The sequence below is a fragment of the Dermacentor variabilis genome, chromosome 5, assembly GCF_050947875.1.
Source record: "Dermacentor variabilis isolate Ectoservices chromosome 5, ASM5094787v1, whole genome shotgun sequence".
Taxonomy (NCBI): Eukaryota; Metazoa; Arthropoda; class Arachnida; order Ixodida; family Ixodidae; genus Dermacentor; species Dermacentor variabilis.
In genome coordinates, this window is record NC_134572.1 from 12,447,283 (window position 1) to 12,467,708 (window position 20,426).

A 20,426-nucleotide genomic window follows, 5' to 3' on the forward strand; every position below is an offset into this window, starting at 1 on the left:
TTTTTGTGCTTTTCTTGTTGCATCAACTTATATTTCTAATACTAATATGTTCACAGAGGTTGCTCTATACCTACATTATCTGAATATAGGCTTTTTACATAGTCCAAAATTTCATTGCAGTTGACCTTTAAGCGGCACTCTATGCTGACTTTCTGCAATCACCTCCAACACCAAACAATCAATGTTCTTAGCATTATGGTGCACATTTTCTCTGGTGTGACTTTTTTCGTCAGTCAAAACGGAGACAGACAGCTCCCCAAAGGCGAAACCAGTTTTGCACACCAACCTGATGTCAGGCAGAATGCGACTACCTGAGCACACATATGCTCCCATATGATGTTGGACAAGGCCTCCCTCTCCAACTGCTCGTCCAAATCTGCATCACCCTACTCCATTGACTGCTGGCTCTAACATGAAACCTCATACTACTCGAAGAATTTATTTAGTTGGCTCTAATTGTCCCAGCAACATTCTGACACTACTGTGAGCACTTCAAGACTACCTGGAACCTATTCAAGTACTACAACAATGCTTTGCAGAGTTTCAGCCCTCTAGCTCTTCACATTTTCTTGCAGTAATTGGTTATAAATTTTAGGAATGTTTCAGTACTAACCAAGCAGCACAACTTGTAATTTCTTGGTCTCCAGTAATTACTAGTACCAGCTTTTAGAGTTTACCCAAATTATTTTTATAACTTTTACCAGTATGCACATAAACGTTTCTCAACCTCCTGCTATTCTTACCCCGGTATCTTGTTTATCTTTTTCGCTACTCCTCCAGCAAGCGTTACAGCATTTTAATTCAAGACTACCAGTAGTACCCTCGTGTGAGCTAATATGTCTGTGCATTCAAAGTATGTAACATTGAATTTTAGTCCCTAGATTTACCAGTAAATCAGTCGTATCAGAAACTGCATGCCGAACCCACAGCATGTGTCCTCACATTAATAATCAGTTGTTGTGCACAAGCTGAAAGACGAAGGGCTAGGGATTTGACGAACACAAGTGCAATCCCTATTTTAACAACTCATCCAAACCAGTACACTTCTTGCTTTCTTGTGTGTTTCCGTCTTCCGTCACGTGCTGGTCGTAATAAATCCATGCTGAAACCACGAAGTGCTTCATCCAAGACTTTTTACCATAAACTCAACCACTATCAACATTGAGAATGTCCCATGGGGCAACACTGCCAAACACAGTGCTAATATAGCGCATTATTGGGCCTAAACTGGCCCTGCTTTCTGTGCTACTAGGGATAAACAGATGTGACCCTCCCGTCATGCCAAAGAATAGCACAACTAATAAGGGCACCGGCATGACTGACACTATGATTTGCACAATGGATATAACCACAAAAATGTGCATAACATTCAGGTTAAGCACAATGAACATATCCGCAACTGCATATTCAAGAGCCATTGCCTTTGTGGGTTGTTTCCACTCATTCGTTTTAATGTAACACTTCCCGCTGCACACTCACATCGTCCATTACTTGTAAAACTCATGCTCGGACTCGTCCTTTTTGATGTTGTTCTTGTAGCCCTTCTCAAAGTCCTTGGCCAGCACCACATACCGATTCTCTCGCACAGCGTGCATGCCAGCCTGCAAAAGCGCAACATGCAAATGGCAAGATTACAAGGCATAGAAAACATACTCAAACGAGAAGTCCAGTAATATATTTTTCAGCATGTCAGAGAAGTTTAGATTCTTCTGCACCTCCAGTCATGTGCAAGACAGTTCAAATTGTAAATAAACACCAAAATAATAATAAAAATAGTGCACTTTGCATCATTTGTGCAGGACGTAAAGGAAGAGAAAAAAAAGAAAGGACAGGTGCTGTCTACATCATTTCTATATTTTATTATGTCCCGTCTAGTATTTGCGCTACACAAACTCAGTCTTCAAAAACAACATAACCAATCAGCCCATGAATGAACTTTTTACATAAAACTACAACTTTAAGAATTTTCAGCAGCATTTGCAAACAATGTGCAATATTCAGGCTGCTCTTGCACATGGCGTCACTGATTTGCATACCCTTGCTCAACAGTCATTGCACTTCAGGTGCAAGTTCATGAACCTGCAGAAGCAACAACATGACTTGATGGGGCCTCTGTTTTCGCTGAAGTGTAATACTATGACACCCTCTATCATTCACTTAGTAAATGCAGCTGTTGCCTCCAAGACTTCAGTGCACACCTGGGAGTCTTTATCTGCGTTTTGTTTGTTTATGTGCGTGTGTGTGTGATTGGATGTACAAGAGGCTTCAGACAAGATGACTTAAACCAGTCCATACATGAATTATGTATAACTTTCTATCGCAAGTAAAACTGCGTGATTACACATCCCTGAAGCACATGTGACACGTAAGGCACTTCAAACAAGTGCAAATATACTGTATTTACTCGCATAATGATCGCACTTTTTTGTAAAAAAAATTGACGCAAATTCAGGGGTGTGATCATTACGCGGGTTAAATTTCCCGCAAAAAGAAAACATTTTTTTTTCATGCCGCATTTGCTGCGGGATGACAACAGGTCAACAAATAGGTGGCTGCAGCTGTAACAGTGCGGGACGCCAAAACAAAAATGGCGGCCGGCGGAGCAATTCAAACACGCCGAGCGCAATTTTTCTTCTTTTGTGAGTAGATTACGCGCATTGAAACAGTTTTTTCCGTATCAGTAATGAATAATATCGTTACTATTGGCAAGTTTGCGGCAATAACATAGCCATGACCACTTTGATGGGACAGAAACGGAGATGGGCGCGCTTAGCTGCCAGTGACAGAAACACATGGCAGGCACGCTGCGGAAACTGTGTAATTTGTCTTCACTACTATCTTAATACAGCACGCTTCCGCTATGGGTGGGCGAATATCTTAGCTGTGTTGCACAAGTGTCAGCGTATGAATAGGGTGCACTTCTAACGTATCAGTGTAAACGTGGCTACTATCGTTGCCGCTTGCGATTTGTTGCGTGCCCACGAGTGCAGACGAGAATTGAAAAGCGCCTGTTTTGTTGTTGTTGACCACAACCATTATAAAGCCTACAAATAATAAAGGCACGGCAAGTTTCACTGTAGGTTTGTTTGTTTTTTCATGGAAGTGCGGAAAGTGATGAAAGGAATGAAATGAGGCATCTGCTTAAGAATGTTTGGCGTGTGCAGACCGCTTGGTATGTATTGAAGAGTTGTTCGCGTAGCATTCGACAGATGGTAAGTATGATGATCATTAGCTAGACTTGACACATGAGATATCACTGTGGCAATTTCGGGGTGGGATCATTACACGGGAAAGGAAAGAAATCTAATTTTGACGACAAAATTCTGGGCTGCGATCATTACGTGAGTGCGATCATTATGCAAGTAAATACGGTATATCTAAAAAAACTTATTCAAACTAACACTAGACTGAGCAGCCCATAGAGCTGCTTCTCATGTTGTCAGCGGTAATGTTAGACAAGGCATATGCTGGAAACAGAGCACTAGCGCAGTCGCATATCTCAAGACGGCAATGAATTTAACAGGTTCTTGCACCACACGACTCTTGTTGGCAAAAAGAATGCAGAAAAAAATTGTGAAGGCTATGCTACTGCAGAAACCTTCAAAACAGTACATACATTAAATGCAGAAATTACTTGTGCTTAATAAATGAAATAAAGAAACGAAGAATTAATGGAAAATAAAGTGGATGAAAAAACAACTTGCCGCAGGTGGGAACCGAACCCACAACCTTCGCATTTCGTGTGCGATGCTCTACCAATTGAGCTACCGCGGCACTGTTTTCCCATCCACTTTCTTGGGTATTTATGTGTCCTAGTAGAACCCTGGGAGTGTTAGCCAGCGCCACCACACACAGACCTTGGCGGCGGACGTGGGACGTCCTTTTTTGCCGCAGGCGTCACGAGAACGTGATCTTTTTGGGTGAAGGCAACTGGTCAATAAACCCACATATGCTACCTGAAGGCATCAATGTAGCCGGATTCGAGACCCTCGTTATGTAATAAACGAGAGGAAAGGGGGTTAACCGAGGGTCCCGATTTTATTAGTCATATCATAAGAAGCCAACAAACATTGACACCAAGGACAACATAGGGGAAATTACTTGTGCTTAATAAATGAAATAAAGAAACGAAGAATTAATGGAAAATAAAGTGGATGAAAAAACAACTTGCCGCAGGTGGGAACCGAACCCACAAAAGGACGTCCCACGTCCGCCGCCAAGGTCTGTGTGTGGTGGCGCTGGCTAACACTCCCAGGGTTCTACTAGGACACATAAATACCCAAGAAAGTGGATGGGAAAACAGCGCCGCGGTAGCTCAATTGGTAGAGCATCGCACGCGAAATGCGAAGGTTGCGGGTTCGGTTCCCACCTGCGGCAAGTTGTTTTTTCATCCACTTTATTTTCCATTAATTCTTCGTTTCTTTATTTCATTTATTAAGCACAAGTAATTTCCCCTATGTTGTCCTTGGTGTCAATGTTTGTTGGCTTCTTATGATACATTAAATGCAGCCACTCATGGCAATGTGTCTTCTACACATCCTTTAAAGGGTCCCTCACCAGGTCTGGCCATTTTGAGCTGACAAGCGCAGTGCATACAATGCGCACTAACGGTAGTGTCTGCAAGTACTACACCCCTATGCACCGCCAGAAAGAGCTTAAATTTCAAACGGAATGCCTCTTTCCTTTTTCCTCGTGGTTAGTACAGTGAAACCTCGTTAAACCGTAGTTGGCCGGAGCTCGGGAAAGGTACGTACTAAACGGTAGTACTGTTTAACCGAATAGCATGAGTTCGCCCACTTACCTGTCGAAAACGGAACTCAGAGAAAGTGCGATGAAAGGGGAAAAAACATGCAGTATTTATTCACTTCGCGCGACAAAAGCGTTATTTTCGTTTGATGCCGCGGCGGCCTAGCACGCCGACGACAGCGGCCTCAAACTTACTGAAGCTGCGTGCCAGCTTTTCAGCCAGCCCCCTCTTCTCGGCAAACACTCGCATGGCAGATTCCTCGTTGGCGTTACGTATTCACCGTGCACGTGCGCAGTAGTGCTGCAGAAGTCCCGGGGGCGCCTTTTTCATTACGGGTGCCGGAGTTTGGAATAATTTTCATTTGGAATAGAGTTACGTTGCGACGATTGTCGTCGCGACGATTGCATTCATGAGGCTGACGCAACGCGCAGCTTATGCTACTGTCGGGCCTGAATCGCCCGTGCTATCGCTTTCCGTGTCGTCTTCGTCACTGTCGCTAGTCGACACTTCGGCAACAACAGAGGCAACGATGGCGAAAAGTCGAACCTCGTAGCCGACATATCTTCGCGGTCGCAGCAGCGTTGCCGAGCAACTTCTTCGCATTCCAAATGCCACACACTGTAGTCAACAGCAGATCCCTGTTGCGTGCCAGCGCCGACTTCTTCGTGTCACGTTCGATAGCACGGACGATGTCTAATTTTTCTCCTATGCTGAGCACCCGGCGTCTTTTTTTATCCAAGCTTCGGAACGACGCGAGTTCTCGCTTGCACGACGCCATAACGCTCTCTGGCACCGCGTCGAAATGATGTTGATGTTGATGTGGCTTCACGCGCATACGCACAGGGCGCTTGGAGGCCGTTGTTCCGATCTCTGAGGCGTGTTGTTCTGCCGGGCCGCCCGATGGAGACGGCGCAGCGCCGCGTTTGCGCGACGAAAAGTTGGAACGCTACGTTTTAACCGATGCGTACGCAGTAAGCTGGTACGGTTTATGCGGACACGAAACACATTATGTTCAATGGCCGCTGAGTCGGGGATTTGACTTTACTACTTTTAAAACGAAACTACTGTTTAAGCGGGTACGGTTTAACGAGGTTTTACTGTAGTCGTCAATAGCACAAGTGCGCCTATGTGCACAAGTGCGACGTCACTCATAGTGACACATGACTTGGAGAATTATTCAAGGCAACATCACTTATTTGTTTAATATGTTGCTTCAATAGATTAATTAAAGTTTTACTTTGCACCGTAGCAAGAGTGATGTACTTCCAATTTGTCTACTTCTTCCCACGCCTTATAGTCGAGCACACAGAGAATGAAACCGTATCATGCGATCATGCTCTTTCATTCTCTCGTGCCTGCCTCAGTGTTCATGATTGTGACACTGACTTATACTGATAATCAGGTGTTCTCGTGCAGAGCATGCAAAACCGTCCGCTGCGCAAAACAAAACAAATGCAACAGCTTGCACGCAAGACCGTCGCTGGAAGTGCACCACTCAGCAAAAAAGGCGAGAGAGAGAGGGAGAAGAAGAAGAAAAGCCGGGGTCCATGAACGCGGTCCTCTGGCTCCTGCATAGGAATATGCAAGGAAGGAATTCCGCTTGTGAAGGCTAGACAGGGCACATGGAGAGAGAGTTTCCATGTTGGCGGTGATGCTCGCCTCCTCAAATCATGGGTTCGCAGCATTTCAAATATTTTTATTTCTGCTATTAATGAACTCATTCGAAAAATTCTTGCGGTAGAACGCTCTATACTGGGCATGTAACAACTTCCAGTATATAACCAAAATTTCCTATGCGGTCTGGTAAGAGGCTCTTTAAAGACTATAGTATTTCACAAGATGTCGGCACCTGAGCTATGGCGCGCATCCAGAGTGCCCAAGAGATAGCTTGATGCAAATTTTGTTCAGACCTGTAAGGGCGCTTCTAAATCTAAATTTAGGCCACTCCTATATGAATATTTGAGAATGGAGAAACTGTTTTGCTCAGTATTCAGCAAACCAATATCCTACTTCCATAAGTCAGTATAACTTAGCTTTCTTTCTCATGCAACAAGTAGTTCAAGAAGATGTATAGTGAGAGCATTCCTGTGTCTCGTGTGCGTTTGAATCCGGAGTTAGCCCCAAATTTGAGGTTTCCTCTTAAACCCTTGAGGGTCAATGACGTAAACAGACGGCGCCGCGAACAAGCCAAAATGGTCGATGCCGTGTATTTACGGCGCCCTTTGTATGTTTAAAAAGCGCACCCATTTCCTAACTTTTTCTTTTCTGGCATGTGCTGTCACTATGTGGGAATACAGGGAATTTCAAGGTGGAAGCCTTTAATGGATCACTGTCAAGGTCATCTGCCGTTAGCAGACACTAACAGCTGTCCAGCCTCCTGATTGGACTCCTGTGTGTCGTGACGTCACTGTCGCTAGGCACAGGTGTGTGCCTCCCGATTGGCTCGCGTGCGTGACGTCACTGTGGTCAAGTGCGGGTGTCGGGGTGGTTTGGCGCCGCGCAGAATGACTCATCACATCGGCACGCGTGGCGGCCGTGTGTACGACGGTGCGCCCTGACATCAATGTCGTCAGGCGCTTGAGGTGGCCTCCCAATTGGGCGCTGTGTGCCTGACGTCACTGTTGCATGGCGATTGTCTGCTTGGGTGTGGTGTGGCAGCAGCGGTGGCGGCAGTTCACTTTGCGGTATCGTGTGGGAAGGATGCCTCATCTCGCCAAACCAGTGTCTTCGAACAAGCGACGTGCGGCAGCCACTGAAAGCAAGCGGCGCTCAAGAGAGGCTGAGCATATACGTCGCATGCATCAGTGCAGCGAGGCGCGTTTGACACCAGAGTCCAGGGATGCAACGGGCCAATGCATGAGAGGCAATGCGCTTGCAGTGACTCGTTGCATCTCTGGGCACCAAGGCAAATGAAGCTCGGAAGCGCCATGACCGCCATCTTGCTGCGGCAAGCCGAGCAAGTACAAGTCAATCGAGCGAAGTGGATGATGACGATGGCCAACTACGGTACAGCTTGACACCGCCATGAAAAACGAGTCTCCTCCTGATCCACAAACGGCGCTGCAACAGTTCCAGGCGACCACAAACTACTTTAACAAACACTTCATCCAGAACGACGTTGCAGGCATTTAATAAACAAACAAACATTCACATAACAGTGTACGAGTTGTGTGCCTCCGTGGTGTTTTCGATGCAACAAATCCCTATTGGCAATGGTGTCAGGCTTCCACCGTTTCACACTTTAGTCTCGACAAAGTGTCTTCCGTTTTTATTGTCGCGCCTCCCTTTCTCGGTTTTCGTTGCATGGTTTGTTTTAGAACTAGCTTGCTCCGGCGCGTCTATATACTAACGCTCGCATGTTGGTGCACAGGTGGGCGGTGGTTTGGGTTTTGTTCCATGGGCGATTTCGGCTTCTTGCACTCACATAACTGATGGCTATATCATTACTAATCGCTGAAAGGGCGACCGCCTCTTTCTCGCTCGTTTAATGCTCACAGGGGTGCGCATAGGAAGGATGCCGCCGTGCATGCGTTGCTATTTCTTTTCTTTTTTGGAGACGCACGGAAACTAATTGCCTCTGGTTGGCGATAAGATGATTAGCAGAAGTTTGTCACACGTTTTGCTTTTTTGACGGGCACCCAACCAAACAGTTTTCTAGAGTGCGCTCACCTACGCAGTTCAATTACGCTATGGACGTAAATAAAAATATTAGTGTAACAGCGGGAACATTTGAGAGTTGTGAAATATTCTTGTGTGCGCATTTTCTAAGCCTTGAACTATGTGTATAACAATGCATCAAAACTTCTATTCTTACAAGTTGATTTCCTTTTTTTATTGTTTTTATTCATGAATAAACAGTACATATATACCAACACAAAATTTTTTTTTCTCACTTTACGGTCACTCTAGAAAAATTACAGTAATTTTTTTGTTAATAGGTCCATCAGAAGAATTGGAATCTGCAATAAAAAAAATCGACCCTGGGCGGTTGCATATGGCAAAAAAATCGACCCTCAGAGGGTTAAAGGGACACTAAAAAGAACTAGTATTAACCAGAGCTATATTAGTAAATCACACTTCTGCAATAACGAAGCAGCCACAACTAGCGCAAGACGAGTCATGGCAAACCAGAAGGTGTTTAAAAGCAAAAAGCAGATGGCAATGCCATCCTGAAGTTTTTGCACTACCTCGCTGCTACATCACAAATTTGAACACTGTCTACTCGGTTATAGTTTACTGTTTATCAGTGAAGAAGCACTAGTAGTACATTGAATTCTAGAGAAACCAGAGAATCAACCTAATAAAGTTCGAGAAGATTTTCTGTGCTGCCCAATTACGAGGATATATATTTCAAAAATTTGGGACAACACTCTGGCGTACTAGCGATAATGTTTTGGTGCAATTAAAAAAAAAGAAGGAAATTTGGACTTCATTTTCTCCACTAGTAAACAACCCTTTTCATGAAGTATTGATCAAATATGTACTTTAACAGCCTAAACCTATTCAATGTTGTTCTTTAGCGTCCCTTTAATCTTTGTATTTTCAATTCTAAATATAGTGCCCCTTACATTTAACTCAGAAATGAGCTATGACTACAGGAGAAATCAATCAAGACCACAAATACATTTCGCACATCATTGTAAGGTGCACATATTGTGTGTGCAACTTTCACTACGCAACGCTGCCAGTGTTTCACAAATTCATAAGTTTGGAACAGTGTTCACATGTGTTTTCACTGATCCTGCTGGTAGTGTAGCCTGTGCACATGATGATGTGCCAGATCAAAGTCTATTCGCTTACAGATATGAGCATATATCCAGCGCAAACTTCTAATGGCATGCCGCCTGGCACTCCTGCCAGCTATGCCTAACCAGCGCTGTCTCGTCAGGAGTCAGTGGACAAAGTTGCGGTTTGACGCAGAGTCACCGAAGTGCTTCTCAGCGGCTGTATAGCACTTGGAGAATGGAGGAACCACCCCAATAACAAAAGTGAGGGCACATCCCAGTCGCATGCTCCGATTACCGGACTCAGGTGGCTGCTAGGCCTACATGTTTTGCACATGCACAGTTCGTGTAAAATTTTTTAATGTGATAGCGTTAAGGAGCCCGTGTCGCAGAAAATTCGGCTTCGGCGTTCACCGTCAGACATCATTTCAGCAAAAAGGTTTTCAAACCACCTATACCCAGGCCATCTATGTGACGCAAGGAATTTAGTGAATTAATTTAATTTCTCAAGCTAAAATATGCGGAACAATCGTAAACTACTATACAGTCGACTCCCGTTAATACGAAGTTCACGGGGACCGCAAAAAACTTCGAATTAAACGAACTTCCAATTAAGCACAAAACACAAAAAACAGCACTTTATTTGTGGCGAAATCGAGTATTTTCTCTAAGAAAAATAGTCAGTCATCTTGCTTTGCTTCTTCTTGCCGAATCGCGCTGCTAAAAGCAAGTTCTGCAGGCTGTAGATGTGGCGGAACGCTTCTTCCGCGTTACCTTCAGCGGCAAAGAAGCGCTCCACAAGAGCAAGGCCCACAGCTACATCGGCAGCCTTAGGTTGCGGCTCGCCTTCAACGTCATCGTCGCTTTCCTGGGTCGCTTCCTGGGGCCGAATAATCTCTACAATTTCACTATCCGTCAGCGCACCGCACGTCTCGACGCCTTGTCTACGGCGACGTAATCTTCAAAATTGACGTCCCCGAGAGCATCACCAAAATCAGTGCCGTCAAGCTCGCTTGTTGACGCTTCCTCAGCTGAAATTTCAGAGGCATCCTCCGAAGAAGCTGCCACAAAACCACAAGCCCTGAAGCAGTTTGCGATTGTTTCTTGCTTCACACGATCCCATGCTCGCGCCAACATGTGGATGGCACTAAGCAGGCTCACCTCGTACTTTGTGGAGCTATCCATACACAAAATCATGTGTTTGAGGAGGTGCCGCCTGTACAGGACTTTAACATTCTTGATGATGCTTTGGTCCATTGGCTGCAAAACAGCCGTTGTGTTTGCAGGCAAAAATGCGAGGCGTATTGCACTCAAGGCTGGCACATTCACGTGAGCACTGCAGTGATCGACAAGGAACAACACCTTGCGGTTCGAAATAGCAAACTTGCGGTCCAATTTGCTTATCCAGCTCTTGAAGATTTCGGCCATCATCCACGCTTTTTTGTTCGCCTCATAGTCCACAGGCAGCGTTTTCACGCCTTTAAAACATCTCGGCTTCGCGGCTTTCCCGATCACAAGTAACCGACATCGTTCCGTGCCAGTCATGTTTGCCGCGATCAGCACCGACACTCTCTCTTTGCTGCGTTTGCCCCCAGCACAATTGTCGTCCTTGAATGTCAGGGTCTTCTCTGGTAGAAGCCGATAGAAGAGTGCAGTCTCATCTGCATTGAAGATGTCTTCCGGTCTGTATTCGGCGAGATAGTCACGCAGCTTTCCGTCCTTCCACGTGGCGCATGTTTCCTGGTTAATGGACGCCTTTTCACCACACACGCTCTTGAAAACCAGGTCATGGCGATATTTAAAGCGCGTCAGCCATCCATCTGACGAAACGAAGTCATCGATCCCCAACATTGCTGCAAGCGCTCGGGCTTTCATCACAACTATGTCTCCGCTGAGAGGCGTTTGTTGCTCCTGGCCTCCCTAATCCAAACCAGCAGAGCCTTCGCCAACTCTGGGTAAGCGCCGGTGCGCATTCGCTTCCGAGAAGTCTTGAACTTGTCGTTCTCAAATGCATCCATTATTGTCCGCTTGTTTTTGATGTAGTTAGAGAGCGTGTTCGGCTTGATCCCGTACTCCCGCCGGAGTTGATCGCGGAGGCCACGGCAGCCGTAGCAATGAATAATCGCGCCGCTCCAAAAAGGATGGCGTTGCGGGCGGCTGCGGTGGCGATGACACCAACGCGGAGCACGGAACTGTGGCAACACTTGAAAAATTGCACATTCTACCAAAGAATGACGGTCACCTCGAGGATCCCAGCTGAAAATTAACTTCCAATTTACTGAATGAGGACTTCGAATTATCGAGCGATTTCTTCTATAGGATTACATGCAAAACTGACGGGACCAGCACTTCACTTCTAATTAACCGAAAATTCCAATTAAGCGGCTTCGAATTATCGGGAGTCGACTGTTGCTACCACAAAGTGTGCCTTCGTATGGCGTTCGCGGCTGGTGTTTCCTGGTAAACATTACGGTTACATATGCTCCAGTTGCAGGGAAGCATGAGAAGCAGTCAGGGATCTTTGAATGCTATTGCGTTCTGCTGTTAAAGGCGAAGCTTAAGCATCCTCCAGATTTTTTTAGTTATCGTGCAGTACCACTTATATGGAAGTTTGCAACTCTAACGACTTATTTTATAATTCGTCTATGCTTCATAGGTATGCGTCATGAAATTCAATATAAGATTAAGTCTCATACTTTTTTGTCGCAAAATGTGATGTACTTATTACATAGAGAGCATCACAGATCTGAACCTATCCATGGTAAAACCTCATTCATCTGGGAAATCAGATAATCTGGATTCGTCCCGGCAAGCATGTGCATTATTTAATGGCCTCGAACTCTCATGAATACATACACGGCTGCACGTCAGCTAATTTGGACAACACTTGAAGTGAGTTGAGTACAGAGCACCGCAAATATGCAACACAAAAGTGCAAAATTGGTGCTAGAATACAACCGAAATGAAGCGGTGGAGTCCGCATCGCCATAGTCATCAGTGGGAACCATACGGGAATGAGAGGAATGCAAGAAATCTTTGTATATTTATGCCTTCATAGCCTTTATTTTTGTGTTTGCGGCCACTAACGCGTTGGCCATGTGCCATTTATGATTACGTTGGTAGGAACCACAGTTTTATCTACAGCAACTGAGGCAAATAACAGTTTCTTTCTAACTAGAATTGTGTTGGCCACGTGCCTTATGAATAGCATGGTCGCCATCTATGATTGTGTCAATAGTTTCGTCTACAGCAGTTGCAGCGAGCAGTAGTTTCGTTTTGACTTGGTACAATGCACGTACAATGTCACAAACACGAAGGAAGCTTTTGAGGATGATGAGCAATTCTACCGCGGCTTGAACACTGGCATTAAGCCTGCCAGCTAGATTGCAATGGATGGACAATCCGTTGCCAAGCAACTTACGTGGCAAAAGAAATAATGGGGATGTGCGCAGAGTAGTGAAAAGCCCATATCGGATAAAGATGCAGGTCTTATATCGTGGCTGCACCGCAAGCTCTTATCAGTTGCAAGGTGATAAGAACTGCTACTTTCACACTGTTCTTGTGCAAAATAGAAACGGCATGTGCAGATTTATTCAGTAAATTAAAGCATGTTGGTGTAGTAAGCACTTGTTTGTTCTCATAATATGATGGATAATTCGATGTCCAGTCAATTTGGAAGCTTTTTGCAGTTCTATGATGTCCAAATTAAGGTTTTGATGTACAGTCAAACCCGGCTATATCGAACTCGCAAAAAAACGCCTATCAGTTCGATATAGAGCATAATTCGATATAAGCCTGCTAAATAATTGGATGTCATAAAAGCACATACCATTTATAAAATCATTTTATTGGTGAAACTAGCTTAGTTTAGCACGACGTAGTCCTGCATTTTCTTCTGCTTGGGCAATTTCGCTGCCTGCGACGCACGCACTTTTCCACATGGTCAGCGTCGGAGCAGCTGAGGCCGCAACCTTCCGCATTCGCGCAGAAGCACCGACTAGCGCGAGCGCACCAATCACTTCGGAGGATGTGGGCCAAGGAGCGGCGTTGCTTTCCTCATTGTGCCCACTTTCACTTGCGCTCGGTACGATGTCGGCAATGTAGTCTTCGTTTTCGGGCTCTCCTGTGGTCGCGACACCATCATTTGCGATCACAAACTCGTCCACCGTTGATTCGTCAACAGCTTCCGGAAATTCTGACAGCTCGCTCCAAACTTCGGAAACATCGGCAACGGCTTCTTCACATTCATCAGGATTTAGTCATCACCGAGCACGCAAAAGTCGGCACGGCTGAAGCAATTTCGGATGAACCACTCGCACACGGCCCTGCGTACGCGTCGGGCGCCACGGGCACCGGGTCGCGAGTTTGGCTGCTTTAGCCGTACTCTCCCCCTTCAAGATCGTGCTGAGTGCTCCTCGGAATTATGTACGCTGCGGGGACATCTGACTTCTCATCACATTCAATCCTATTTATGATTTCGAGATTCACGACAAAACGCGAATTTTGCCGCTTCATCACGGCAACACTGTGGGAGGCGGCCTACAAGGCGCACACACAATGAACCAGAAAAGCAGCGAGACAACTCGCACTTCCGCCATCCTGCACGACGAGGGCACAAGAGCCTCTGATTGGCTGTCTGAGCAAGCGCTGCGGGTGGGCCAGGATCATTTTGTGCAGGGGGGTGTCGACGGCTCGTCCAAGGCAGGGCGGTCACGGTAGGGAGAGCGGTTGGATGGAGCCGCGCCGCCGGGTTTTCCCGCCACCGGGAGGGAAAGCCAACTTCCGGGGCACTTTCTGCTGCTTGACGTTCGATCTATCGGGAGTCGCTGCTTTTTTTGTTCGATGTAAGCGTAATTTTTGCTATATATACTCATTGTAACTATACCGTGTCCAGAAATTGTTCGATCTATAGAATAATTCGATGTAAACGGGTTCGATATAGTCGGGTTCGACTGTAGTACTACCCTTGAATGTGCAGAGTGCATGCTTCTGCGAGCACAGTTGCCACAGCTACAGTCGCGCTTGCGACCAAAACATTTTATGTCATGTGCTGGAGGCATAAAAAGTTGCACAAGAAATAAGCATAAACATAAGTTGACATAGCCATACACTGAAGTACAGTCAATGACTGAATTTTCGGACATGCCTGATATTTCGGACGTCTTCGCGGCACCGCCATGAGCCCCATAGAATCAATGTTAAGGACATCTGAAGTTTCAGACGCTCGAACTCCCCGTTCAATTTTCCGGACTTTTTGATGCGACGGAAGGTCCTTTGGCTCCTCTCGCAGCGCCCTTGCGAAGGAAATCAACTTGCAGCCGAAGCATATCACCGCTTTGAACCACAACTAGCCGAATCTAGCCGTCACACACCGATTTGGTCTGGCCACACTGGCTATGTTCATCGCCGCACATCCATCGCCGGCGGAGTTTCCGGAGCGGTGCCATTTCGTTTGTTTGCGCAGGCCACGTTTTGGCTAGCGTGGTGAGTGGTTGTTCTGTTGTGTCCAGTGTGCTCTGCGACGCTATGCCTAGGTGCTTCGACGCTCGTCAGCGAACTCCACTCTTCGCAACTTGAGAATTTCGCTTGCCTTCGATGGCCCCCACTCCATCTTCATCTTCCTCGCCGATGGCATCGAAGCGCGGAAAGCAGTATCGTCGATTAATGATGGAGAAGAAAGCCGCCATTATTAAGCAAGTCATGAGCGGCCGATCGCAGGCTGACGTGAGAAAGGAGTTCGGCTGGTTGTGGGGGATTCAGAAGACTCCAATGTTGAAAATGAGGAGCCAATGCCTGCGTCGCCTACAAGCGCCGAGTTGACACGAGCACTGTTGACTCTCATCGGTGTACAGTGCTGACATGACCCTTGCTCAGATCGAGGCGAATATGATTGCATGCAACCAGAACGCCGTCCAAACAACAATCAACAAGTTCTTCAAGCCACTGCAGCAACAACACTAACTGCCCAACAATGCACATGTACATAATAAACCGGCAGTCGGCTGCATGCAGAGTTTTTCAACACCTCTTTTTATATCCACTTCACTGATGCTTTGGCAGGGTTTCGGAAGCCTGGTACTTCACGCTTTACCTCTAGATCCGAGAAGAAAAAAGGTGCGTTTTTTTGCATGCATTCATTTTTTCGGACTGCTTGAATTTTTGGACGCTTTTACATTCCCTAGAGGGTCCGAAAAATCGGTTATTGACTGTAGTTATTTTTGTAGAAAGCATAAAAGATTAAAACTGCACTGTAAAACACGAGACCTTTACGACTGCAATCATTGCGTAGCTTTCATAGCGTTGCTTGTCAAGTATAAAATGGAGTACCATTGTGAGAAGCTCTATGCATCATAGTGCATTTGCAAAGCTAGAAAAATAACACCTTGAAAGGCAGCCATGTATGCTGCAGAGCAAGGCGTTACAAGCACATACCTCTTGGCATATGGCATTGATGTCAGCGCCCGAGATTCGGTCTGGCCGTGCCACATAGTCCTCCAGATCAAGCTCATCACTCAGGTTCATGCGGCCTGTAATGGTGGAGAAGATGAGCCGCTTTTGCCGGCGATCTGGTAGTGGGAACTCTATCTTGCGGTCCAGACGGCCTGGGCGGAGCAGTGCAGGGTCCAGTGTGTCCGCACGGTTTGTTGCCATTATCACCTGCGCAAGTGTTGCATTAAAAATGCGACAATTTGTGATGATTATGCATGTGCAGAGAGTCTTTGCCTTTATGCGTTTAGAAAATTATGATTGCTTTAAAATTTAGAAAGATAAAGCGTAATGCAAAAGGATAGAAAGTTGGGCGAGTTGGTACGGTAACGTGATCTTGGATTGTAGCGCGAAGTGACACGGACAGAGAGTAGAAGCAGGCAGGACGAGCGCTAACTAACAAAATTTTTATTGAAACTGACAACATATGGATAGGTGATTGCAAATACCGCAGAATATGAACATGACAAGGTCTAAAGACATCATTTAAGCATATCAAGGGGTAGGAAAGCCTAAAGAAAAGCATAATAAATGATGCCACAAGAATGCCTGATGCCAAAAACATGAAAATGAGAAATAGATGCATGTGCATTTCCCACCTGCCATGGGAATGATAGCAGGTGGGCTATCACAGTGTTAAAGTTCACTCTAGTGACCCTTTGTTGAAAACTTTACGGTTGCAGCAGCATGTTGCATCATGCTTCGACACACTGCGATATTGACACGTGAACTTGTTTATCTTCTATAGGTGAGTGCTTTTCACGGTCTAACGAATGTTATCGCTCAGCGGAGGACAGGCCTGCATGTGTAGGAAGTTTCTGGAAAGCTATCGATGGTTCTGTCTGTTGTCACCAAACCTTGTGTAATCTGATTGCATGTATGCGCGACGCGAATGGCGTAGAACTTTCTGGAAGACACGTAGGCACCAGCGATTACTCTGGAACGCTCAATGGCTCATGTATAAAAGCTGACACGCTTGACCCATTGATCATATTTTCGACGATCACCGACTGTGTTCGTTGCTGTCACCATTCTTTTAGTGTAGCCTGTTTATGAGGGCACAACATCACCCAATAAAACATTAGTTTCGTCATTCCCAGTTTTGCTGCTTTCTTCACCGTCACAACTACATGGCAATACCATCTCGCTAGCGCACATACAAGTGGAACATACAGCACACAAGTTTAAATGCACAAAAAAAGACAGGTGCATTTTACTGAACTAAAACTAAAAGTGTCAGAAGCGAGAACAGTCAAAAGCTAATTCCAAACCCCCATTGGTATCACCTTACCAGAGCATTAACACAATACGGCGGGTGCCGAAAGCAATAATTGACAAAATGTTATGTGTTTTCTCGACCCACCTATTGGTCACAACACCCACCTTGACGTTGGTAGTCTGGTCAAAACCATCCATCTGGTTCAGCAGCTCCAGAAGGATCCGCTGCACTTCTCGATCCGCTGCACATAATAGGCCCATTTTGATGAATAAAGCAAACATAATCTTTGGCACTGTGATGTTAAAAAATAAAATGAAGACGAAGGCTGCAAGTTGCACTCAAGCGTGGATCATCTGAAATGCAGTCTTAGATGAAGATAACCAGATTGGTCACGCAGAGGCAAACATTTCACCTTCGCATAATGCAACAGCACCGCTGCTAGAGAAAGCTACTTCCAGTTTGCTTTCCAGTTTATTTACTCATATCGTACTTAGCATTCACGGCACTTTCATAAAAAAATAAAATATCAGAATGGGTGTTCTTCATCATTAAGTGAAATTACCTTTATTCATGCCAGGTTATGCTTTGACCATTGATTAGTCTCTAAGAAAGTGGGCTTTTGTAGTTCATGCATGCATTGACATAATACTTGGGCCTATAATTTAATTTTTCTTTTCCTAGAATAAAGCAGTTGGTAGTGGGTCTTAATTATCAGTCTGTGACTGTATTGTATCACCAAGGTTTAGTGCCTTACCATGCATTTTTAAAAGCACTGTCTCGGAAATAACGGGTGGAGTGTGGCTAATTATAGCTGGGAATGCAAAGAGAAGGACAATCTTACTGGGTGTGCTCTGTGGACTATGTGCCTATATTGTGCCTATGTGCCTATTGACTGTATACCAAATATTCAAAAAACCAAATAGTAGATGCAGTCAATCCCCGATTTAACAAAATCTGCATTGTAACCAACTATTTTAATTTCCCGATTTTAGTTACATTGAAAATTGTTTATTTTTTCTGCAATTAATCAAATAATTTCATGACACGGTTTCTGTTGAACAAAGTTCTCAATCATTTCATGGATGTACAGTAGAACTTCATTGATATGGTCGCATTTCATACAATTTCCTGATACAAACATTCGCGACACACAAAAGATAACCTACTAAACAGCTAAGCTTCATTTTTACCTGTTTATACGTTTGCTGAAAACACAATCTTTTGGCACCAATTCTCAGGACGTCGCCAAATTCTGATCATATGATATGTTTTCAAGCTGCTAGATCGCATGTAAACAAGAAAAGTTTTGCGCGAGGCACACGCGATTGAAAGCTGTAGGCACCTGCCTGCGCCATGTGAAAATTCCACCATGCACACATTTCTCTTCTGGTACGAACATATCTCGCGGAGTTGTCGCATGTCACTATTCACAGCCATCACTGCCAACCCTATTGCAATAGGCATCTATCTGTTTCACAGCGCACAGGCACGTGGCACAGTGCCATTGGAACTTCAAAGTGTACAGCACACTATTAGGAGGCGATAACCTAGACACAGCGCTGTTCGCTGCACCAGGCAGCAGTGAGCATCATGTTTCGCTCTGGCAGCATGATATTCCAGCATTGCCCACCATCTTGATTTCATTTTGATTTCCTAACCAGCAAATCTCCGGGGGTCGTTGCACGACGCCATTCACAGCTATCACAGCCAACCCTATTGAAATAAACATATTCACCTCCTTTACCTCGCACATGCATGTGTGGCATAGCGCCACTGAAACTTACAAGTGTACTGCCCGCTTTTAATAATCAACCCAAACGCACTGCTGTTCCCTGCTGCAGGCGACGCAAAGGATGCATCATGTTTCGCTCTGATGGCACTGTATTCCAGCGTGGTCCGCCAGCTCAATTTGGTTTCGGTTTCCTGACCAGTAAATTTCGCGGGTTATCGCACAATGCCATTAACACAGCTATCACTGCCAACCCTACTGCGATAAGCATCTTCACCTATCTATTTTAGAGCCTGCACATGTGGCACAGTGCTGTTAGAAGCACACCACATGCTTTTAAAAGGTGATAACCCAAACGCGGTGCCATTCTCTGCTGCAGGCAATGCAAAGTGAGCGTCATGTTTCACTCTGAGAGAATTGCATTCTGGTGTCGCCCACCAGTACAATTTTGTTTTCCCTTCACAGTTGTAAAACATTACACAATAGAAAAACGATGACGCACGTCTCTGGCTGCCTAGTCCTTATGAACTCGATGAGCCTCGGCATCTCGTGCTGCAACAACTTGCGCAATGCTTCGCATTACAAAGATATCAACTACAGTTGAGTCAGCCAAACTTTCCTGTAACTTAGGATCGTACATTTTCTCAGCACATTCTTTCTCGCATTTCTTTCTTTTTTTTTTTTTTTCAAAATCGAACGAATGAGTCTTTACTGTACTTGGAGCCTCTTTGGCTAATAAATCTAGCAAAATGCTATACAAATGTTGAGCGAGGCAGAAGTCACTACTATGAAATCAACCTCTTCCCTGCTTTTCTTTCCACCAGTACTCTAAACATCTCTTGCTTATCTCGACTGCAGACCGGTTGATGCCCCCCTTCTGTCCACTTTAAATCCAAACACTTCTGGAACGTGTACATTACCTCCGTGTCTCACTGGGTGAATCCCTTAGCATGCCATTAAGATATGCTGAGTGGGCTCCGGCTTTTGCTCCAGCATAAACATGCCTGATCTTGTCGTGAGTATTTTCTCCAGTAAGTTTTTCTCTTTAGGTAACCACCTCAAGCTTCAATTAGAAAGGTACGGGCCTTTGTGTTATCGTACAGATTTTACCTTCTAATTTCTTTCTTACCATTCTTGTAAACCTCCATGGTCTTTCTTGTGTCCAATCTTTGCATTCAATTCGCTGTTTCTGTTTCTCTCACTTCCTTTTTGATGACTCTTGGTTGTCTATTTACACTTTGAACTGCCCTGTACTTGGTTGCCAACTTTCTTGATCCCTTCCTCCCTTCGGTGTCAATGCTTTTCAGATACAGATACTTGAGCACATTAGCAGCACATTTATTTTCATCCATGTTCCTGAGCCTTTCTTTGAAACAAATTTTGCCCTGCACTTCTTACTTCAAAAAAGGCCCAACCCCTGTGACCATGCAATGCCTAATTTGTTGTTTTGCCATGTGCTCCAGAATCTAACTGGCCTATCTATTTTTGGTTAAGAAAGGACAAGGCACTTCGAAAACATTT

At 45.2% G+C, this 20,426-nt stretch overlaps 1 protein-coding gene across 1 annotated transcript in view; it reads right to left on the reverse strand.

The window, feature by feature from the left end:
• Positions 1 to 1,406: 1,406 nt before the first annotated feature.
• LOC142582253 (26S proteasome regulatory subunit 6B) overlaps positions 1,407 to 20,426 on the reverse strand; it is a 53,820-nt gene continuing 34,800 nt past the window's right edge. The window contains exons 6-8 of the mRNA XM_075691729.1: positions 17,341 to 17,417; positions 15,904 to 16,128; positions 1,407 to 1,601 (exon numbers count right to left, since the gene is read on the reverse strand). Coding sequence (XP_075547844.1) covers positions 1,488 to 1,601; positions 15,904 to 16,128; positions 17,341 to 17,417 — 416 coding nt within the window. The 3' untranslated portion in view covers positions 1,407 to 1,487. The remainder of the gene's footprint in view (positions 1,602 to 15,903; positions 16,129 to 17,340; positions 17,418 to 20,426) is intronic.